Source organism: Canis lupus, chromosome 30, assembly GCF_011100685.1.
Source record: "Canis lupus familiaris isolate Mischka breed German Shepherd chromosome 30, alternate assembly UU_Cfam_GSD_1.0, whole genome shotgun sequence".
Taxonomy (NCBI): domain Eukaryota; kingdom Metazoa; phylum Chordata; class Mammalia; order Carnivora; family Canidae; genus Canis; species Canis lupus.
The window spans coordinates 24,886,642-24,911,542 of NC_049251.1; the positions used below are offsets into that span (position 1 = coordinate 24,886,642).

Genomic DNA, 24,901 nt, shown 5'->3' on the forward strand with positions numbered 1-24,901 from the left:
CTGCGCCCGCCGCTGCTAGCACACGGCCCTCCGGCCGGCCCGGGAAGGAAGGGCGGGCGCGGCGAGGGGCGGGCGCGGCGAGGGGCGGGGCTGCCGTCCTTTCCGGGTGATTCACCAGGTTTACTAAATCGTCGTCAGGGAATTGTGGTTTAGAGAGACTCCTCTTATCCACTGTTAGGTACGCGATTAGGGATGCCAGGGCAGCCACATCGCAGGCCTGAAGTACGTTCGGGGTAGTACTGTTGAAGACCCTGCAATACTAAATTGAAGACAAATTGCGAAGATTAGAGCAGGATTTCTTTACCACTCAAAACAGGGCTGATATTCACTTAGCCTAGCAAGCTCTTGTGATTCCTTAAGAATTTTAATGTGGGAAAAATCCGTATTTAAAATTTGTACCTAATGGAAGATAAACATTTCAATATACATTGAGTTTACAAAAATCCAAATGGCATCCTAAATGTGGATTAAAGGCAGCAATATGTGGACAGCCGTTTGCCATTAAACAGCTGAACAGTGATTACGGAGTAAAGACATAATCAAGTGTTCCTAAGTGGAATCTCCCGAGCAGATCTGTAAGCTAAACAGTCTCATTTATGCCATGTTTTCAGCCACTTATTGAACTGATTTTACTGTTGGATTCCCCACTACGAAAATGATTCTAAACTATGGAGTACAAAGTGTGATAGTTAAGGTAATGTTTAAAACTCAAGCAGGATGGACACCTCACTTCCTTGACAAATAGGGAGTAGCACCCAGACTACAGAAAATGGTCGAAAGCTATTTGAAAGGCTTATGAGATAATTCACTGTAAAAACTTAGTCGCATAATGGGAGACAAAAAAATGTAATGAGTCAAAAACAAACTTTCCAATTAATTTATTTAAGTTCATTAACGTTGCAAAAATATGATGTGCAACAAATCAGGACACTGTATTCCTAACAAGTCAAAGGAAAATAAAAGATCACATGTCCTTAGTAAATCAAGACCAACCCTATTATTTCTTACAGGGACCATATCAACATCTTGCACACGTCATCAGAACTGAATTTCTCACACTGTAAAATGAAAGCACCAAGCTAGGCAACATCAACTGAATAGTAGTGAAATGGTCACAGCACACTGTGTCTAAATGGCAGCATGTGAACTTACATTAAGATAAATATTTGAATTTTTGAAATCTGTATCAAAGTGTGTAGGTGTCTAACATACTCTGAATTGTGTTCTATGTGAATAGTGTTCTGAACACCTCCAATATTTACTTAGCGAGGTTTATGTAAATAAACAGTTTAAGGGGTATAACTTTAGAAAGTTCGCATACAAGAAGTACAGTGGAATAGCTAATTAGTATTATTTTCCAAGTTCCTCCTTAGCCATAGTGATTGTGAAAACAGAAAGATTTCAAAATGTAAATATTTTAAACTCTTGTAGAATGTCTTGCGAGATAGAATCAGCTATATGAAGCTAACAGCTCAGGATACTTATCAATCTGAAAGCTTAATTAAACCCTTGATTTTTATTGGATGTTTAAGTGCTTCATGTGACCTTTTCAAAGTATTCTTAAAAGTAATTCTCAAAACATAAGTGAGTAGATCTTTATCATACATAGTTGCAAGAAAGTAACAGCTATGTTCAAATTTTAGTGTCACTTCTCATGCTCAACACATTACTTGTTTTCAAATACCATTTAGACCTTTAAAGGAAAGTTACATCACTGGGACTCACCACTGATCTAATTCATTCACAATTCTGGGATGGGGAAGAGATGAGTGAAGGGCTCCCTAGATAATTCTTCTGTACATTTAGAACACTGAGTAGATAATCTCCCACTTCCCTTACTAGCTGACCTTCTCAGGCAAGTCTAACTTCTTCACGCTTTCCCCCAGCAACTCAAATCACAAATTCCTGTTCCCTGTGACAAGGATAAACTCTAAAAGAATAGTTGGTCTAACTAATATGCACAGAAACTCCTCTATTCCTTCCTTTTGAGGTTACCCATTTCTCAAATATCTAAATAGGATGAGAAAAAATAAGCAAAACAAGATGCAATGGATTAGCAAATCTCTATTTTCAGCCTATCTTCTTCCTTCTGATGGAGCAATGTTAGTAATTTTCCACATATAACATGGAAAAAAGGATGAAGCTACTGTCACCTTATATACACCTTTACTGATATCAGGAAACTGGCCTATTCAATCCAGTAATATCCTAATACTAATTTACCTCTCAATTGAAGAAATCTAAAAAAGCCCCTTCTGCACTAAATCAAACACTTCCAAATTCCCTGAGCACTCACATAAAAACAGCCAAAGAGTAATGCTACAGTCATCTAGAAGTATCTTATGAAGCAGCAGATCCCTTACCTTTTTAAATCCTGAAATCGCAGCTGAGGAAATTCTAGCCACTGATATATACCTGTTAATCAGCAAATTTCAGTATCCCGTGCAGTTATTAAATTGTGCTGTCCATTTTGGAAAACTACGTTAATGTTTACCAACCATAAAATATGAAAAATAACCTAGTCTTAAACTTTAATCTGAGCACTGTAATTGTTGACTCTTTCTGTTCAAGCTTGCTTCTATGAAGAGACAAAGCAGGGGAAAATATAAATTCTCATTATCTAAATATATTCTCAGCCCCCTTCACTCCAGTCGTAACTCATATTGTGTGAAGCCTGCAGGTTTTCCAGTTGGATACAGAAAGCCTGTTACATGGTGTACAGAGCTGCCATACACAGTACACTTCCCTTAACAGGGACACATTCAGTGACATCTGAAGTTAGAGCTACTCTTTATCCCTTTAAAGCTCTTTCTCCTATATCCTTGCTTTGTTATCTTCCTTTCAAACTACCCCCTAGGCCCTCCTTAAAATCCTATCCTTCTCACCCCCTCACCCCAGTTAATGGCTATTAAGCTTCAAGTGTAAGGCCAATATAGCATTTTCCTTGATGCTTCTTAGGAATATAACCAGGCAGGACACAAGCAAATTACTTTATATAGAGAAAATTTGATTAAAAACAGGCACTCACAGCCCAAGTATAACAAACTATAGTGACAAAAATCAAATTAAACCAGTTAAGTTAGATCCATGATCCCAACAGAAAGATAAAAATAATACAATTTTACGTACTTTCACTTCAATCAGCAATCAAAAATTAAAATTGAATGATATAGGGGAAATGTCACATAGTAACACATTATAAATAACAAACTTCATTAAGTGTGCTTTTCCTCTAACCTACCAGTTATGATTTTAAGCCTTATAGTAATGAAACATTTATCACAGGGCATGTCCCTATAAGATTCCATTAAGGTGTAGGTTAGAGCAGGTGTCTTTTTTAATCGAACGATTCACAGCACATTCCTTTTGTTATATCCCAGGCGTTAACACTGTTCCTTCTGAATTTTAATGTTCTAATAGATTAAAGGCTATTTGTACTTAAAAAAAATATTTAGGAAAATGCACCACTTTTGCAAAAAGTTGTATCTATAGTTAGGAACAATGCTTGCAAAAGCAAAAGTGAATAAACACAATAAACTGTTGAACCTGAAGAACTGTGCACTTTATGTGGAGGAAAACTACCTATGTAAAAAGCTCAGCAAATTTTGAACAGGATAAAGACTACTTAAAGAAGTCTATAGATATAGACTCTAATAACAATTAAATTCAATGATTCTTTATTCATAATTCTCATATGGTAAATTCAGAAGGAATACCTAAATTGTTGTTATTAGTTTGCTTTTTCAACACAAACTGTTTTTAAGGAATGAGCAAGCAGTAATAGTTTTGGCTTTATTTGCTATAATGACATTAATTTAGAATCTGCCTATGGCTGCTAGGATCCATGTGAAAGTCAGAAGGCTGCTGAGGAACATCTCATTCTGGGAATCCTCCAGCTCCCATAACTGGACTTAGGTTAACATGCCAAGTTTATAACTGAAGAGGACAAAAAGTAAAGGAAAATTCTCTTTTTTAATAGAAGCTTTATATGAAAAATGGCAATGGTAAACGCCACATGTGTGTTCAGTCTGGGACAGAATAAATCCTAAAAGCTTAGCTCTCATCTGCTTCAATTTTCTAGCCTAGGACATTCTTTTGTAAATTATCTTATAGGAAGGGCTGGGGTGTGATAGTACCCTCACATTTGTAGGAAAACTAATTTCTTCACGTGTGTATGAGTCACAAAACATGACAGATCAATCTGTTGTTTCAGGATGATTGTGTGGGTAATTAAGTTCTAATTGGGCACCTCAGTACAATGTACTTCAATATAAGTCAAGGTACTTAATGAATTAAACAAAAACTTTATATGCTTGTATTAAATGTCGTCCAAGACAGCATAATGATGTTAGCATAATGATGCGCTAAGACTTACAAAATAACTTACAGTACTGTCAAAATGATTCAACAGAAAATGTGAATACACACATCTGATTAGGTCAAACAACTACCTACTATCAAGTTTAAGTAACTGAGAAACACAAGTATTTTGGTAAAGTGCCCACATTGAGAGCAGTTGAAAAAGCAGCCCCTATTTTCTACAGAAAAATAGTGACAGTGAATAACTCATCACATTCTCTGAATACTACACTGCACTCACAAACTCTGGGGAGTGATACCCTGGACACAGCTTATTTCACATTAGTGAACAGAACAGACCTAAAAGTTTTAAAGTTCTGACTTTTGGCCAGACGATAAAATGTCCCATATATACATATATATATACAAACCCCACTTCTTAGCCTCTTAAATTCTCTAGTTCTAAAAATGGCTTTTTGACTTGTCTTGAAAGTTTAAAAAGGAAAAAGTGTGCAATACATTTGTATTTGCCCTTCTGAATTAAGAAACACTATTAAATGAGAAAAAAGGCTTAGGATAGTATTAATCTACTTAGATTATGTACATGACCTTTGGGTATTCATGAGAACCAGTTTAACTGTCCCTCACTTTATGAGCAACTCTGTTTTCTAAGTCACCCAGGAAATGTATCTAACCATTTACAAAAACAAAACTTCGAACATGCACTTTACAAATCATGGTCTTATTTACCTGCATATTCTTCCACAAGACAGGTATACATTAAAAAATATTGCTCAGAAACATAAAAATATATATTATCTCTTTCCTTTACCATTTAGGCATATAAATATTTTACAGAAGATGATGCATCATTCAACAAACAAATGCAAAAACTGCTTTATATAAAGTGTGGTTCTCTGCTATTTAGCAATATAAAATATAAATGATTACAATATAATTAGCTAGAAAAGAGCTAAATTCAAGAGATTTGCAAACCAATACAGCAGTGAACAGTCCCTTATACAAAAGTCCATTAAGGAAGAGTCAAGTCAATTTTGTAACAGGTTACATAAAGATCAGGGCCAATAAATGCATTATAAATGCAAAAAAGAGCACTGCTTCATCAGCACATTCTTCAGTCTTGTTTGGACTAGACGCCAAACTTACTGTTCACTTTTCGGTTCATCTTGTTTTCCATTAAGCTCTTGATCAACTCTGTTTAATGAAAAAGGATATAGATAATAAGACACCAGGAACTAGACAATTTTCTGATAATTGTGACTACTTTTAGCATAGAATATTATTCTGTTAAAAACAAAGCTTTGCAAAGAAGCAGACATAGTAAAAAGGTTACCAAACATTTCCCCAACCAGGAAAGATAATTTTTAAAGACAAGAGGACACTGGCAAGAAATGTGACCCTTGGTTTGCCTAAAGGCTATAAAATATTTTACAAATACCCAAATTAACTTTATTAAAAGTTCAAATTACAACAGGTAATTAAAATCTTGCACTGCAGCATGGGTGGGGCATAGATCTAAGTGATGAGAGTGGCAGGAAAAACATCTCCCTCAAAAATGATTTTCTTAACTGAAATATTAAAATGCCACTAATGCCACCAATTGATCAATGTTTTTAAATTCAGTGATAAAAATGCCTATTTATAGAAACCATAGTTATTCTCCAAAATTTATTGGTATACTTAGAATATAAATGCCTTTCACTTATGTTGATAGTAAGAAGCCATCAAATTTAATAATTGGAAATATCTAGAAGTGGTTAAAAATCAGACTGGATTAGTAGTGGGTTGTATAGAGATCACATCAAAATTTAGGCAAGTGGGGATGAGAAGAATTATGTTAATTACAACACAATTACAAACAACATTTTAAAGATAATGTACAACAGTCTATTACTACTATATTTGTACTTGTTTGAATTACTGATAGAGGGGAGTTTAAAACAATTTGGTATAATATACGAAGATACTTTTCATACTTGTTTCCATTACTATGATCACCACCACCCATTACTAGGATCACCTGAACATTTAGTAAATGAGGCCTAAAAGTCTTGGTCTGTGGTAAAGCCAGATTAATAACATCTAAAAACATTTTTTATGCTGGTACCAGAAGTTTGAAAGGTATATAGTCTTGATAAGACATGCAATGTACATCTAGTCTTTTCGACATCTGAAATAAATTTATGAACTAATTTCACAGTTGCTTTATTTTTAAACTACTATTTTTAAACAAACATTTTAACAATTGCGATCTCTTGCTACACTTGCACTGAGCTGTTTGAAAGAAATATCTACAACATTTAGAACTACTATACTTCCACGCTCAGTTTTGAAGCCTCCTTATTAGGTACTCATCATAGAGATTTCACCTTAAGTACACTCCTCCACATATAGCCTCTGTTAAATTTTTAAAAACGTGTTCCTTTATTTTTAAAACTTGACTGTTACCATTTTCAAGCTGACAAGGATTTATTTTTTTAAGACAAAAAAACTGTGCAAAAATTAAGAAGTACCTGAAACATATACGTAATGATTCTATTAAGGTTAAACAAAAGTAAAAAAAAAGGGGAAAAAATAAAGATATAACAGTATTGGTAGGTATTGAGCAATATATTTAAATAAAAAGTATTGTTCCACTGTTTTCTGATACCTAAATTCCAGGTAATTAAATACTAAGAACTTCGTAAAAAAGGCACAAATACAGCAGATTTTATCAACAAAGGCAATTCATTTTGAAATCCATGAAGCAGCTGGCTTCAATATACAATTACAGACTGTATTTTTGATTTCAGTTATCTCTTTGGCAAGTATACACTAGTACCTAGAAAGGAAAAAAAAATTAACAGTATCTAAAATTACTGTCCACATCTCTATGTTAAAGTGTTTGTTACACTAAGTGTCATAAAAAATGTAAAGCTATGATTCCATCACATGGTCAGCTGAATTCTTGCTCATCAACAGAGTCAAAATGTGTTCAAAGAATGTTTCAGTTCCTTATAATTACTTCCTTAGAATAGCTAGTGTTAATAACTACATAACAAATCTTTCACCTTAACTCTTAAGAGAGGCTGTTTTAAAGCTGTTTTGCTAATTTGTCATTATTAAAAAAAAAAAAATCCATTAACAAGTCAACTCCAAATCCTACAGTTCTAAATTACTATATAAAATGGTAACTATTTTATACCTTGCCTTTCATCTTCTAAGCCGAGATATTAATAGCTAATAGTTTGTTATGCTCAAAGCAGTATTCAAAATCAAAGATGGAAAGCAGAGTGTTTAACTATTTAATGGTATGTTGAATTTTAGGTATTTTATCATATGTAGAATTTGACTGGTTAGCAGGCCATTTAAGCACATAGGGAAATCAATGTTGGTTAGCCAAAGAATATGTGCATTGCAAATATAATCATAAACCCCAGGGAAATACACCAATTCTTTAAAAAAGTACATATGTATTTATCAAAAGCACTAGATAGACATTTAAACAATATGGTGAAACAGATACAGCCTTAGAGGGAATTGGGTTTCCAAATAACATTCTTAGCAAAAATGCTCTGGTTTTGTCATCAGTATATATAACATGAAGAAGTGAGGAGAGGTTATGGCTTTTAATTCCTAATTGGCATTAAAATGGTATTAGAACAGGGTGAATCCAAGCCATATTCAGCATCAGGAACTTTGGATTCACTCTGTATTTGGATTCTGGGGTATGTTTATATTTACAAATGCTATTATCTTTGTCTACAAGCTAACCAACCAATAAGGAAGAGTTAGTTTGTGCAATGCAAATGGACTAGTCTAGATGCAACCCAGTCAAGGTGTGCATATACCTTTTTTGTTTCTTTTTTAACTTTTCTTCTTCATACCTTGGTAGGGAAGAGTTATTTCAGTAAATATACATGTTATAAAGATGAACAAAATTTGAAAAAAAAAAAAAAAAAAAAAAAAAAGCACCGACAATAAGCTCATAGAAGTCTGCAGGCAAAACCAAAAATATTTAGCACACTATGTAGAAAGTGAAAACTGACCAAAGAAATCTGGCTTTGACACATTAAACAGACTAAACCTTAAATTAGTAGACCAAAAAACTTTTTCTACATCACAGCAGTGTGATACCGAAGGATTTATGTTAATAGCCTTCTACCAAATTCCAAAGGAATGAACCAAAGTTAGGCTGATATAAATAATATTGTATTTCTTCAGTAATGGGATTATTCAATGCTAGGATGGGTTTATTCAAATTTGGAGAGCAGCATGTTTAAGTTTGGAGAATGTTCTTTACTAATGACCAACCAGGAAATCACCTTAGACTGTAAATAGTCTTTAAAAATAAAAATTAATCACAACCAGAAATAATCCTTCCTGCTTCTTCAGTTGATACACTGAAGAAAATGGTGACTTATGGGGAAGGTGCTAGAAAACAATTCTTTCTTTCCCTTTTCCTTAGTTTATAAAAACAAGAGCAGTTACAAAATATTTATCATATAGGAAGTGAAAATGAATATTGAAAAATATTTACCTCTTGCACATCAAAATATAAAGATCCAATACAATTAAAGAAATAAAACAAAACATACTGTTTTATGCATTCTGGTATGCCAACATATTCCATGGGGACAAGTTCCGCTAGTTCTGCCAAATTAAAGACGTATCTAATTTTTTGGCTGAATTTTGAGCTATGGAAGAAAATAAAAATAATTACCTCAATATTCTGATCAACAAAAGTGACAAGAAATTCATATAAGGACTTTGTGTTTTTGTTTATGGTTTTCTTTTTTAAAGTGCTCTCAAAAAATTACCTAATAAAGGGTCTTGTAACAGCTAGAAGTGTTCTGATAAACCATGAGGGATGTACAATGATTAGTGATTTTAGGTTTTTCCGTAACCTGGAGTTAAAAAAAAAAGAAAAAGAAATAAAAATTTAAAAGCTCTATAAAGTCTAATGCTAGAAGAAAAGGTAAGGCATTACTAAGTATGCGCAACTTTACACAAAACCCCCTCATCCTAAAGTTCATTTAGATGTGATATGCCTAAAGATGAGAAAATACACTTTTCAATTCTGATGGTCTCTCCTACTGCTACGAGATGAACTTTATTTCATCTGGTTAAATTTTTGTCCACGGTACAGCCTGTTGTTAAATGTCTCCTAGATACATTCACTTGTTTTTAGGATTCTGTCAATACTGAATACAGAAGTAAGCTGTTTTCATTCTTCAGGACAAGAACGGAACTGGTATTCATTTCTTCAATCACCACAAAAAGCACTGTGCAGGCAGAAAGCTGGGAGTCCAGATCACCACAGGAACAGGAAATGTAAATCAGATCTAACACATTCTTAGGGAGTCTAAAATTCTGAATAAAAATTAAAGGATTACCCTGGATGGTTAAAAAGACCAAATAAACACTGCTGTTTTATCATGCATACTCCACAAATAAAGTGGTCATTAGGTGTTTTTTTTGTTTTGTTTTGTTTTAAATCATAAGAACTAGCCCATGCCATGTCTAGGTATTTAGAGAAAACTACTAATGAGTCGGAGTTCATTAAATAAGTTCAAATTAGCTATAATCAAATCAAACCAATTGGAGATTCAAAGTTCCTTCCATCAGTAAGGATGACTAATTCCCAGGAGAATATACTCCCCTGGAGCTCATTCCAAAGTAAGATTAAAGCTAAGCATCTTAAAAACCATAAAATATGCTAAGCACTATGAGTTAGGCAAAACAGAATGTATTAAAACAGGAAATGTTTTCCACCCTCTCCCAAAATGTAAATTATAGGAAAAACGTGGTATAAATAGGAGAAATAAAGAACTATTCTATAGGTTTGTTTTAAGGAATTATTACTTTTTTAAAAAGACTTTATTTATTCATGAGAGATACAGAAAGAGAAGCAGAGACACAGGCAGAGGGAGAAGCAAGCTCCATGCAGGAAGCCTGATGTGGGACTCGATCCTGGGAATCCAGGATCAGGCCCTGAGCTGAGCCACCCACGCATCCCAGGAATTATTCTTTATAAAACAGATCAAAACTAATTTCCTTCACGATATTCTAAAATACTGAATTGAAAAAACAGAAATATGAAATTAACAAATACAATTATGGTGTCTTTAAGTGCCAACTGGAAATAAAATTTAATAAAGCTATTATAAAAATTATTCAGACTAGTTCTCAATGTGTATTTACAATACCTTCTATCAATTTGCTGATAGCATTTCCTCAGCCATCCCAGGCTGGGCATTTTTCTTCGAGTTGTAGCACCATTTAAATAAACTATCATGTAGTTTTCTGCTACTAACAGCTCCAAAGTGCCAATAACATACCTGTAGAAACAAATAAGTTTAATCCTTAAATATTGCTTTGCAAAACCAAACAAAATTATCCAAATTATATAATGCCCTTTCTTCCCCTTTAATGACAGCAAAGCCAACTAAAACTTCAGAACTGCCTTAGTTAGTACTATGATTATATATAAAAAAGAGTAATTTTTTTAGAAATACATATTTAAAAGTTTATAGATGGAAACGACATGATTTCTGGGACTTGCTTCAAAATTACTATGGGAAGAACATGCACTTCTGAGAATGAAGTATAAACTGATTAATTATGGGAGATGATTCATACACAAAAATTCAATATACTTCTCTTTACCTTTATTTAGGTTTGAACTTTTCCTCAGTAAGATTTTTAAAAACACCACTAACTTAAGAAATAGAATGACTCCGTGGGAATAGAACTAAATCAGTTCAGTTACATTTGGCTTTTTGGGAGTAAATACAGTTTAGCCATATGATTTGGTGATAAAAGTAATTTCTTTACACTTAATGTGTCCTCAAATGTAACATAAAGAAGTTGGAACAGGGATCCCTGGGTGGCGCAGCGGTTTAGCGCCTGCCTTTGGCCCAGGGCGTGATCCTGGAGACCCGGGATCGAATCCCACGTCGGGCTCCCAGTGCATGGAGCCTGCTTCTCCCTCTGCCTGTCTCTGCCTCTCTCTCTCTGTGTGACTATCATAAATAAAAAAAAAAGAAGTTGGAACAGATAAACTAAAATATTCCTTCCAGTTTTAAACTGACAATTTTTCTGTTGAGTTGGAAAATGAATAGTTTCATAATGCCAAAGAATAAGGACTAAAAGAAGCAGAATGGGGGTAATTATAATCTTTTCCCAGTTAAATTCACTTCCTTAAATTGGAGATTAATTAACCAGAATTCCGTCCAAATTTTTTTGTGAAGATATACTTACTTAAAGAGATTGTCCATCAGGTATCTATAGTTAGGTTGACCACTTTCAGGCATAAAACAGACAGCAAACACAACAATGGCATTTAATCCATCCCCATAATATCCTGAAAAAGAAATTTAAAATCACCAGCATGATTTTACTTTTTCAGAGGAAATCTGTACAGTTGATAGACTACAGTGGTTCATGATCCACAAATTTTTTGATCAAAAAAGCATGGTTTCTTTTTTAACCTCATATAGTTTTATAAAGATCTTTAACCCCTGAAGAGGAAACAGTGGGCATAAAAACCAGAAAGCCACTTAAAGTGGCACAATCAGAAAGGCAGCCTTATTTTTAGCAAATAGACAAATGAAGTGATGTAATCCAGGCAAGCCTAATACAAAAAGGTCTGCAATAAAAGAATCTTATGCAAGTAATGGTTTAAGTGGGTGGTTTTTATTTTTATTTATTTTTTAAAAAGATTTTATTTATTTATTTATTCATGAGAGACACAGAGAGAAGCAGAGACACAGGCAGAAGGAGAAGAAGCAGGCTCCATGAAGGGAGCCTGATGTAGGACTCGACCCCAGATCCCAGGATCACGCCCTAAGCCAAAAGCAGCTGCTCAACTGCTGAGCCACCCAGGAGTCCCAAAGTGGGTGCTTTTTAAAAAATAGTTTTACACTCAACAATGTCTACTATTTTGTAGATTACTTGTAGAGTATTAAAAACTAAGATCATATCTCTATTTAACTGAAGAAAAAGTGTTAAAATGTGTATGTTTATTATAATCTCTAGATAATAAGCTGTATCCAGTAACAGATTGTTTTAACTTTCATTTCTATTGTTTATAAACGTGCACTGAAAAGGTTTAAACATTTCAAGAACATTAGCATCTTTAATACCTTTCTCAACTTCTTAGAAAACACTGTGATAATTCAATAGGATAAAATGGTCCTAATTATTTCCCACTAATCCAAACAAAGCACTATTTCTGAAAGACACTAGGTTTAAACCATGAGGCAGCCCTTACAATTTGCTTCTTAAGAACTAGCTGAATTAATGCAAATCGGTGGACTTCCTGATCCAGATTAACCTGTTTTCTTCATCTGAATAGGATTAAATTAGGCGGAATAATGTAACTGCAAATATTCAAGTGATTTGCTTTTAGATGAATAAAGACTACAGAAATACAGAGGAGAATGCATGGATAAAAAGGGGAGAAAGTCCCAGTGTTGAAGGGGGAGATGTCTAGAGATAGGGCGAAAGATAGTTTTCACTATATACTCTTTTGAATATACTGTGTTATTGTACTAATGATTTTTAAATTTGTTTTTATCCTTTTACTTCAAATCTGTTGTTTCTAAAATGAATGATAAAAATTTAAAAAAATAAAATGAATGATAAATGTTTATTACATATTTTTCTTAACTCAAGGGAGAGTTTCTTTATGCATTTACATTTCTGATACAGCACTAAAAAATAAGGACAATTTTGATAGCTCTTACCTCCATGGCTGATAACTTTTTTATAGGGTTCAATTGCCTTCATATCAACCCTGTGGTCCTGTTCTCCAATTCTGAACATACGCCAGCGTCGTCCATCTTCTTTTTCCTCTGCTGCTGTGTATTCAGTAATTGAGCCTTTCCTAATAATTTCAGTAGTTTTGGGTTTTGGAAGATCATCTGTCAAAATAAAAAGTTTTTGAATCACAAATTTTTATACAATAAAAATCAAATTAACATGTTAACCACTTTACTATCTAATTAGATTGTTCAGAGAATTTTTCATTATACCTTCTTTGGAATTTTAAGTATTTCTTCTATAATAGAGAAAAAAGCTTGTTATTGATATGAGGCCATTTTACATTTTTGGAAATCGTGGTTAACTTTTTTTGTATTGCCTAATTCAGAAAGTACCTAATCACAGTGCAATGTATATTCATGAGCTCAAAAAAGATAATTCATAAGCCATTAAAATCTTAGTACATCAGTCTTATAATGCCATTCCAGATTCTATTTACAACATTGTTCTTGGTAGTTACCACTACAGGTTATTTAAAGCAATTGAGAGCTAATTGTTTGTTACTAAGCATGTAAATTATTCCCCAAACACTATAATATCAGATAGAAAGTGGTTAACCAGTTGGTGATTATTTATCATTGATCAGTTTTATTGAGCAGAAATTTACTGAGAATACTCTGAAGTGTACATGCAAAACTCTATTTTAAATTGACATTAGCCAAAGCAGAAGCACCAATGATTAGGTGTAATTTATATTTCAAGATTGCATTTTAGTGGATTTTAAATGAAGTAATGATTTTTGAAATTTTAGTATTATAGTCCTTACCAAAAGATGGGGAAAGGGGGAACCTACGGCATGTTAGTTGTTTTGTTTCCAAGATAAAGCTGTTAACGGAAAATATCCTTCCAGGAAATGACTACAGCAGCATTAAAGAAAGAAGAGACAAAACACATAGGCAGAAAACTATTTCAGTATCTTTTTAAAATATTGCTTATTACTGGAGTGCTTACTGAACCAGTAAAACAGGAAGAAAAAAGGAACAAAGATACAGCATACCAAGGATCTTACTCTTTACTGCAGATAAGACACATAGTGCTAAACACTGTTTTGAAATAAAAATCATTTTAAAGATGGAATATACAAACAACTATACAAAGACACTGTACCCAGCAATTATCTAACTAAAGAAACCATCAAAGCAAAACACATGTCAATTCTTTTGAATTCAAACTAACTGATGAGAAGGAATGTAAAGTCTGGGGACCAAGAGGATACATGAATCATGCTGGCTGCTTACATGGTACAGCACTACCAGGTAAACCTAGTTTAAAAAAATCACCCTTCAGAGCTCTCTCTGTAAACCCTTAACTACTTTTTAGCATATTCCCTATAGTACATGTCTCTTCAAAGCTTTTTTCTTAGCTGACTGATGGAATAAAAGAACATGCCATAGTTACTAGGAGTATTTTAGAAGCAACATGAAAAAAAGTAACTTTACAACACTGGGCAATTAGGAAAGAAAATAAAGCCACTTGTGTCATCTACTAAAAATAGGTTTTGAAAGTCATGAGAATATTGAGTGCTAGCAGAATTTCCTATCTTAGTAACAATAATATAGTAGGAACTTTAAAATGAGTAACTTCATGTTTCAACACAATCCCTTAACCATTGATTTTAGCTTCATGATCAACTTTTAAATTTTCAATTATCCTAATAGGAGACCACTATTCAAAAAAACACATATGTATACAGACACAAACATTTATTAATGCAGGTCAGATAAAAACAATTTACCTTCCCACTCAAATTCATTACTGTTCTCCGATGGTGTGTCTAAGCCATCTAAGTCAATCTCCCCACTTTCATCCAAATCATCTGACAGCACAGAGCCATCGCTAGGATCCAGGGTCAGGCTAATGTCTGGAGCCATGAGTTTCTTTCTGACTTTATTTCCATTAACTTCTAGCGAGTATGGAATGGGTTAAAAAAAAAAAGTGAACAATAGATTAGAAGAAATGTTTACATGCTCAACTTGAGTAAGAGAAAAAAAACGTTTTTAAGTATTTATTTTTTAGGGTGGCTCAGTTGGTTAAGCCTCTGCTCATGATCTCAGAGTCCTGGAAGCGAGCCCCATGTCGGGCTCTCTGCTCAGTGAACAATCTGCTTCTGCTTCTCCCTCTCCCCCTGGCTTGTGCTCTTTCTCTCACGCTGTCTCTCTCTCAAATAAATAAATAAAATCTTTAAAAAAATGTTTATATATTTTTTAGAAAGAGTAAGAGTGTAAGCATGTGAGTGGGGAAAGGTGCAGAAGAAGAGGGAGAATTATAGGCAGGCTCCATGCCCAGTGCAGAACCCAGCACAAGGTTTGATCTCATGATCTTGGGATCATGACCTGAGCTGAAATCAAGAGTTAGAAGCTTAACTGACTGAGCCACCCAGGCTCCCCAAATAAGGGAAAAATTCTAACCATTTCATTCTTAAGAAAAGTAACATTAAGCAAACACAATCCCAAAGTATTAATTTACAAACCTTGGATTTTGATCATTATTGCTTCTATATCATGGCAAGACGACATATCCCAGCAAGGATATATCTTTTTAAGTAACAGAGGCAGACATTATAGTGAGTTTTTACTGCTAAAAATGATCTCCTCTCAACCTTTTATGATAGAAATTTCCAAAACCTAAGGGTATGCTTTTGGAAAGTTAAATTTCCAAAGCATTAAAAAAATGCTTTCTTAAAACATTCAACTTCTCCTTTGGCTCTGTATAATAGAACAAAAAGTATTCTTTTTTTTTCCTTGACAAATTAATGTGTTCAAAAATAGCACAAAGTCTACCATTTCATTGAAACCAAAGTGCCAAGTTCTTACCAGGCTGGCTCTCTGGTCCAGTTACAGCTAAAATATCTGCTTCCATACCATCATCCTCTGGTAAAGGTCTAGAAGATACAGACATAATTTTTAATTCACAAATTAAAAAAAATTTTTGAAGTTCAAAGAGCTATTAAAAATATCTTAGAGAACCAATTATGTGGAAAACTGAATAAAATAGTTTCTAAAGCTTCAGTAATTTACAAATGACTTTTAAAGAAAAAATTTTCAGACTATCAGAGATGATTTACATATTTACATAAGTAGCACATAAAAGTAGATATAAATTCCTTATGTAACTGCTGTTAAATACAACTACAAGACAAATCTAAAAATTATAAACAACCTAAAAAGCATAGAACTCAAATGCACGAGTTTAATGTGATATATAATACAATGTGTGGTAAACTGTCCCTTACATGGGAGTGTGATAATGATGGCTACAATTCTTTTGAGCTCAGCATTTCTATATTACTACTATTATCACCATGTGCTATGCAATGACTTAGTACTCCCACCAGCCGTCCATATTCTGTTAATGGACCTTCACCTTCTTATGCACTGGGATGGTCTTCTGACCAAGATGGTATGGAAGCACCATTTAAATATAAGGTCTGCCTTTGCCCTTTTTCTCTTAACCCAGCTGGCACCAATACAATTGTAAATACAAATGCAAACCAAAGTAGCTGGCCAGATGATCTAAAAAATCCTTTTTATTTAATAAGTTTTTCCTTAAAATGGAAGCACAAAATTTAATAATCCTTACATCCAAAGACTCCCTTCTTCCAGGAACCCCTCAGACTCCAGCTTAAGAAATACCATATTTAAGCATTTTTTGTAACAGTCAACATTCTGAAATTTAAATGTTGAAACAAAAATAAAAGATTATGAAACATCACATACATATTTAGTGAAAGATAAGGTATAAGATAATTCCTCTAACTGTTGGAATTTTCATTTTCTAGCATCAAATGAACACCTTTTGATACTGGGTTTCTGTAAGAAGTTTAATACTCATTTAATAAGTGGTATCTCAATAAAGACATTTTGAAGTTTTGTTTTAAATTTGTCTTCATTTGAAAGTACTGCTCACATTGGAAAATCTTCATCTTGCCATTCTTCTTTAAGTTCCACACCTTCCATCCTCAGTTTAGATTCAATATCAACTACAAACTCTTGATAATCCAGAGAGCCAATGTTCTGTGAAAAGAGAAAAATTTATAACAATGTATTTACCATGTTACTTTTTATCTGCTGAAAAGGTACAACAGAGTTAAACCTTAGTTCACACTTCCACCCTGGTTATGAAATCAATTTATTGAGCTGCAACTACCATTAAAAAAAAAAAAAAGATAAAGAATGAAACTCAGAGTATATATATACACACACACACACACACACACACTAGTGAAGTAAGTACTATTTGTTGTAAGGGTATTACGCAGTGAAAATATGTTTTCAGTTACATATATGCATGTGTGTCGTAGGTTGTGATTTAAATTTTATTAAATTTTGTGAATTACGTAAAAACAACTGGCGGGGGGGGGGGACGGTGGTGAGCGGTACAAAGAATAAAAGTAAATATATTCTCTATTCTAGACCCATAATTAAATTTTCTGTCCTCTGGATAGAAGTTGATCCTAGAAACTGAACACTAATAAATCACATTTACATCCATGATTCAGTAAAGCCAAATGGTATGTATCCTGTATCTTTTTAAAACTGAGGTATAATTAACATTTTTAAATTGAAGTATAATTAACATGTGTGCTGTTTTCTATACTTCCATCTGTGTAGCTTCAACACCATAATTCCAGAGCCACGTAAGGAAGGCTACTCAGTAACTATCCAGTAAATGAATATGACGTATCTATACTAAAGTTTTCTCATGTAGTTCAGCGTAAGTTTTCAGACACTGAACTTAGTGAATATTTCTACTCCTGCAACTATATGTGCTAACCTAGGCCATTCAGTTTTAGTTTTAGTCTGTCCAAGGAAGGGTGTGGGTGCCTACATCCTCACTTTACAAAGTGAAGAATGCAGAGATTGGTTTGGTTGATGGAATAAGAACTAGAGGTTTAAGATTATTTAAGAAGTCATAAAGATCAACTGGTTAATGAGTGCAACAAAAACTGTGATACTTTCTTTAGGGGATAAGATAATAAGCTAATATTTAGTTCAACTGCATTAGAGCAAGTCACTAGAGGACTATAGTTATTGGTTTTCTTTTTTAATTTTTAAAGATTTTATTTATTTATTCATGAGAGACACACAGAGAGAGGCAGAGAAATAGACAGATGGAGAAGCAAGCTCCCCGTGGGGAGCCCGATGTGGGACTCCATCCTGGGAACAGGATCATGCCCTGAGCCAAAGGCAGATGCTCAAGGCGTCCCTAAAGTTATTGTTTTAAAAAAAGCAATAAATATGTATTTCTTAAGAGATAGAAAGTATCACTACAAGTATTAAAAACTAAGCAAAAAGTGGTTGGCCCCAGTGGAAGAAGAAAGAGGGGGAGATGGTGAGAATGACTGATGCTTTTCATAGTAAATCCTAAACTATTTGACTTTTAAAATCATGTATATTAACTTTAAAAAACTTTCAAATAAAACAAATGGTGACACCCATTCACTTCAATTAGTTTTCTAAAACAAAGACACGATATCTCCACACACTAGTGTATTACGCAGCCATAAAGAAGGGAAATTTTGCCATTTGCAACAATATGGGTGGATCGAGGATATAATGCTAAGTGAAAAAAGTCAGTCAGAGAATGACAAATATCGTATGATTTCACTCATATGTGGCATTTAAGAAACAAATGAACAAAATAAAAAGACAAAACAAAAAAACAAGACAAGTATATAGAACTGGTGGGGAGGTGAGTGGGAAGTGAGTGAAAGAGGTGAAGAGGATTAAGAGTATACTATCATCATGAGCACTGAGTAACCTACATAAACCTTGCTGAATCATTATATTGTACACCTGAAACTAATATAACTAGTATAAGACTGTTAATTATACTGGAATAAAAAAATAAAAATTAAAAAAATTAAAAAATTAAAGATGTGGTCGTGGTTTATAGCTGCTTTATTTGCTGTCATTACAACACTCAAAAGATGTACAAAGCTGTACAAAAAAGTATTATGTTCTAGCACAACAACAAAATCACACTGGCAATCTTCTAAAGTGTTAGATTTCACACGGTAAACTATATCTGGGAGGCTCTCTTCTCAGTTTGAATTCTTATGCTCAGGGAAGGGTTTCACACATTCTTAAAAGTTTTAAATTTTCAAGGACCCACTGTGAAGCACAGAAAAAAATGGCAAATGCTCTTTTCTTCACCAACATATTTGTTTGGAAAACTCAGTATTTGCATATGTAAGTCATTTTTACTTCTCTGGGAAAACACTGAGCCAGGCAATGTTGAGAAATTAATGGAAAACACACCTAAAATATAGCAATCTTGAGTTCTTTACCACATTCTCTGTTTCTAATACATACATAGACTACATCTTAACACAGGTCTTCAATGATCACTTTATAGATTGTTCTCTGATGGTAACTTTCTCTGTAAAGAAGAAAATAAAAAAAGGATACCTATCTTACCAATCTCTTCTATTTAGAACACAGAACTAGTATAAAAGACCAAAAGATTATGGCCATAAAGCCCAAATACTTAATGCCTATTAACTTAGAAATTAATTCTCAAGTGAGACTGAAACACTATCACTAAAGGTTTAAAACTATCTCTTTCAGAAGTTTTTAATTCACTGTACTCAATTTTTTTCTGAAGTCTTGTGTAATCACTTAAAAGCGAATATACTTCCGAAATTCAATAATCAGAAAAAGTTTCCATTATTTTGTTTTACCTTTTTGTATGTGTTGGAAAAATATCAGGATGTTCTTGTTGCCTTTTTCAAATATCCCACATACTTAGAAAAATATTTAATATCTCATAAATAAAAGCAGAGACTGAAAGTTGCTATCACTATATTCCCAACACCTAGCACAGTGCATGGCACATAAGCCTGTAAATGTTAGTTACAAGTAAGACTATTATAAGGTACGACACTGGATAGCAAGCCATTGTTTTGCTCTACCTCTTAGGCTTATTTTTCTTATTAAACTACATTAATAGGCTTCCTGTTGTTTTACTCTCAAAAAGTGTAATGAAAATATTTAGGGCAACCCACATACATGCAATTATCAATTTCTGTTGGTAAAATTATTCCTTATTTCTTTTTTTTTTTAAAGACTTTATTTATTTATTCATAGAGACACAGAGAGAGAGAGAGAGAGAGAGAGGCAGAGACACAGGCAGAGGGAGAAGCAGGCTCCATGCAGGGAACCTGATATGGGACTCCAACCCGGGTCTCCAGGATCACACCCTGAGCTGCAGGTGGTGCTAAACCGCTGCGCCACCGGGGCTGCCCTTATTCCTTATTTCTAAGAGAAATATGTAACTTGTGAAATTCTATAAGACAAATGATGTCTTTTAGCTCCCCTACTACTTGAAGAAGTTTATCACTTGAAAATAACTCAAGTGTTTCAGCCAATTCATTCAATTTTTATTTCAAAATCATATTGAAGCATGTCATGTTAATACAGCACATGGACATGGATATTTAGTTTGGGGATAATTATTTAAGCTAAACAGAACCAGCAGGAGACAGCAGACAGACTCAATCTTGCCTATTTCACCATAAATTGTAGAGAGAAAAGTACACTAGGTAGACAAAAAGTTCAAACAACTGAGAGAGTATTGTTCTTGGAAGCACTTAATCATCAGCAGCTGTAAGAACAGGAAACAAACAAGAAAGGAGCAATATAAGCACAACCACTTTGAAGGAAATCAGGACACCACTGACTCACAAGTTAACTGTGGCTGTTTCCCATTTTTTGTTCATAGATTTGGTAAATTAGAATGGAGGAAATTACACTTTAAGATGCTATTTGTTAAAATAACCAAATGCAACAAGAATAACTAGATTTCTCAACATACTGGTGGTACCGGGAGCACATGATTGCTTATGCCAGTTACCAGCAGAAGGCATACAGATAAATTCAAAACACCGGCTGACATCAGTGAGGTTAAAAATCAAGGAGAATGGATTACCTCCTGAGACAACTTCTGGAAGGGAGGTGTGGCAGTAAATTCAACCAAGATAAAGAAGGGGATTTCCCTATAAACTCAGCAATATAAGCAAAAATTAAATATTAAAATCACATTTACAACTGTCTGAATTATAAATTATAATCTTACATGCCACTTTACTATTATGTAGTTTAACAGTGCTGCTAGAATAGGTGCTAGTAACTACCATCTATGCTGAAATCAATTATAGTTGGCAGAAGGAAATGTCCAGGCAAGTCTTTTACTTCTGCATTTAAACAGAAGGGCTTCATTCTAAGTATTTGTGTTCACTTTTCCCTAGGAGGCTGGCAGCACTGGTAGTGTTACTGGAAAATACTTTAGACCAGTCTATATTTATGTTTACAAAGATCACCAAAACACCTCCAGAAAAATCTTATACGCTTGTCACTGCTTCCTTGAAAGCAGGGTCATACAAGTTTCTAAGACCGAAATGACAGTGAGATGTCACCTTACACCTGTCAGAATGGCCGTTCTTGAATAGACAAGAAATAGCAAGTGTTGGCAAGGATGTGCAGAAAAAGGAGTCCCTGTGCACTGTTGATAGGCATGTAAGTTGGTAAAGCCACTATGGAAAACAGTATGGAGGTTCCCCGAAAAATTAAAAGGAACTACCATTTGATCCAGCAATTTTGGGTATTTATCTGAAGGAAACAAAATCATTATCTCAATAAGGTATATGCAGCCCCATGTTCATAGCAGCATTATTTACAATCGCCAAGATATGGAGGCAACCTGTTTCCACCGATAAATGAATAGATTAAAAAATTGTGGTATACAGGGCAGCCCGGGTGGTTCAGTGGTTTAGCACCACCTTCAGCCCAGGGCCTGATCCTGGAGACCCGGGATCGAGTCCCACATCGGGCTCCCTGCATGGAGCCTGCTTTTCCCTCTGCCTCTCTGCCTCTCTCTCTCTCTCTCTCTCTCTCTCTGTGTCTCTCATGAATAAATAAATAAAATCTTAAAAAAAAAACTGTGGTATCCATATACAATGGAATATTATTCAACCATAAAAAGAATGAAATCTTGCCAGTTGGGACAACATGGATAGACCTTGGGGGCATTATGCTATGTAAAGTAAGTTAGAGAAAGACAAATACTATAAGGTCTCACTTACTTGTGGAATCTTAAAACACACACACACACACACACACACACACACACCAAGTTCAAAGATGTAAAGAACAGACTGGTGGATGCCAGACGGAAGAGGGGTTGGAGGAATGGGTGAAGGGGGTCAAACTTCCAGTTATAAAATAAATCCTAAGGATGTAATGTATAGCGTGTCGTGTTGATTATAGTTAATAATACTGTATTACAGGGGCGCCTGGGTAGCTCAGTGGTTGAGCATTAGCCTTGGGCTCAGGGTGTGATCCCAGAGTCCCAGGATCGAGTCCTGCATCAGGCTCCCCGCAGGGAGCCTGCTTCTCCCTCTGCCAGCTCTGTCTGGCCTTCCTTGTTTTAGATGCCTTCCTCCATCACAGCTCCTACTGGCGTTACTCCAAAGGCAAAGAAAAGAACCACTTTCCTTTTGGCATTTACTAACCACTTGTACATTCATCATCTGGTATGTTCCAATCAACAACTTTTGTGAGGTACGAAATATGGGTGTTATTTATCCCCGTTTTAGTTTACATATGAGGCAAATGACCCTACATTTTGGGTCCCAGATTAAATGCAGCCTGTTTCTAATACAGCACACTGTCTCCAGTTCACTGGCAACTTTATACAGCATAAGCCTGTAATGCCAGACTTGGTTACATTTAACTTCAAAGGTCCTCTAATGCTTAAAGACTACAACAGCACTGACTAATGACCACCTAGCTCAAGATCCATGTTTGCAGAAGTGGACCTGTCATACTTCCTGTATTAGCCCAACAATGTGAGGCGGCAATAGAGGAGATTATGAAAATAAGAATAGTCTAGAAGAAATGTAAAATGACGAGAACTAAGTAAAAGGTGTCCAAAGATCATCAAGATGATAGTATACAAGCTAACTAAACGGGGTAACTGAAGTTATCCATTTACAAGTTGCAGAAATTCTTATAAAATTTTAGAGAAGGAATATGTTTCGCTGAAAACGTAACTAGGCACTAAGATAAATAGAGATCCTAATTTAAAAAGGTGAGGAGGAGGGGGAAAAAAAAAGGCAACTGTAAAGTGCAATCACACACTTCACTCAACTAAACTCTAAGGCAGGCACTATGTCAACCAGGAGGAACTGGGCAAAAGCTGTGCTCTCCGAGGGCTCCCGCCAACTGGCAGACGAGGGAAGTTTCAAAGCAACGTTAACAGATCCGAACAGATTCCTGATTTAACTGGAGTTGATCTAGGAGATTTCCAGCTGCATGAGAGACGCCCAGGAAACGCAAACCATTAAGCAAAAGCTGATGTCTGAATCCACGCAGGAACTGGGCTTTTATACGTAGGAAGGCCCTCTAAAGCCCTCATTACCAAGGGCCGCTTCCGCGTCTATTCCCCGAGGGTACTGGGCACAGCAGACGTCCGAGTTTCTTTGTTCTGCACCGGGACTGACGCTGGTCTTAAATACGCGACCGAAGCGGCCCGGTCACCGCACCCAGACCAGGGGGTGTGCAGGGGGGCCCAGCGGGGGAGGGGGGGCAAGTCCCGCCCCGAACACAACAGCACAAACGGAAAAGGGGTGGCCGGGTGGCGGGTAAGCCTAGCTAAGGCAAACAGGAGCCGAGCCAAGGGCGGGGGCCTAAGCTGGGCGGGGATCCGGGAAGCGCGTCCCGGGCAAGCTCCCCGGCGGCCCCCTCCATCCGCAGCCCTCCGCGCCTCCCCTCTCGGGCTGTCCGGGGGGCACGCACCCCTCAGACGTCCGCCGCAGGCCTGCTCTCAGCCCAGCCCCGCCGTGCCCAGCCTTCCCGGGCCGCACTCACCCCGGAGGAAGCCTTGGCCCCCTCGTCTTCCTCGCCCCTCCAGGCCGGCGACGTGGGGCTGACGGCCAGGGCGCAGGAGGGAGCGCCGAGAGGAGCCCGCTCCCCTCGGACTGCAGCGGAGACCCGGGCCCAGTGCCCTGGCTACAGCCGCAGCGACAGCAGCTGACCCGGACGCAGACAGCCGCCGGGGCGGAAGTGACGGAATCCCGACCTCCTTCGGGCGCGGGGGCCGGCGGAGACGGAGGCGGGGCGTCTTTGGCCCTTGCCCCGCCCCCTCGGCCGCGCGGACTGACGCATGCGCATTCCGCCCGGGCTGGCCGCGCCTCCTCTCCTCCCGCTGAGACCCGGTCCTCGACTCTCAAAGGGACGTTTCTACATCCCTTCTGTGGGCTTTATTGATCCTTAGAATAATTTTATAGCATAGAATGGGTGAAAGTAGGGGAGGAAGAATCGCCATAAAGGTGCTGTAAGATCACCGTCACGCCTTCCAGACGCTGTTTCTGTTCCCGTCCGGCCGTGCACAGGTGGCGGAAGGGCCCAGCTCTGCGGACCCATCGCACCTGGCGCAGCGGCGCAGGTGTGCAGAGGGGCCTCAGATCCGCATCCGCCAAGTCCCCACGAGGGCGCAGGCGTCCGCCGATGGGACGGTGCATTTGGGAATGGGAAGAGGGAGCTTGGGGGCGACCGAAAAATGTCCATCACTGACCCGAAATGCGGCTCCCAGGTTTACGGGGTTTTGGCAACATGCACCCGTTCTGTCTCATCTCTGAAAACAGGGAAAAATAATACCTACTTCCTAGGGCTTTTGTGAGATAAAGTGCTGTTTATTAGACATACGACGACATACTATCATCATATACGTGTTTGATAATATTTTCCTCCAAGCAGTTTTGTGAAGTTAGCTGGCG

The 24,901-nt window shown here is 36.3% G+C and overlaps 1 protein-coding gene across 8 annotated transcripts; it reads right to left on the reverse strand.

The window, feature by feature from the left end:
• Window positions 1-88: 88 nt before the first annotated feature.
• Window positions 89-24,192, reverse strand: BNIP2 (BCL2 interacting protein 2). 8 transcript variants are annotated; one of them, XM_038580577.1, is made up of 12 exons: window positions 23,994-24,192; window positions 17,032-17,138; window positions 15,939-16,006; window positions 14,861-15,028; window positions 13,050-13,226; window positions 11,563-11,665; window positions 10,509-10,640; window positions 9,120-9,206; window positions 8,898-8,996; window positions 8,151-8,186; window positions 5,467-5,514; window positions 98-259 (listed from the first exon to the last, which is right to left on the reverse strand). In XM_038580577.1, the coding sequence occupies exons 2-12, from the start codon at window positions 17,079-17,081 to the stop codon at window positions 187-189; spliced, it is 1,041 nt and encodes a 346-aa protein (XP_038436505.1). In that variant the 5' UTR covers window positions 17,082-17,138; window positions 23,994-24,192; the 3' UTR covers window positions 98-186. The 8 variants fall into 8 exon arrangements, with proteins under 8 accessions (XP_038436510.1, XP_038436509.1, XP_038436511.1 ...); XM_038580582.1 differs by lacking the exons at window positions 15,939-16,006; window positions 23,994-24,192 and adding an exon at window positions 13,892-13,982 and having other exon boundaries at window positions 89-259; window positions 17,032-17,115; XM_038580578.1 differs by lacking the exon at window positions 8,151-8,186 and having other exon boundaries at window positions 100-259.
• Between the last annotated feature and the right edge of the window lie 709 nt (window positions 24,193-24,901).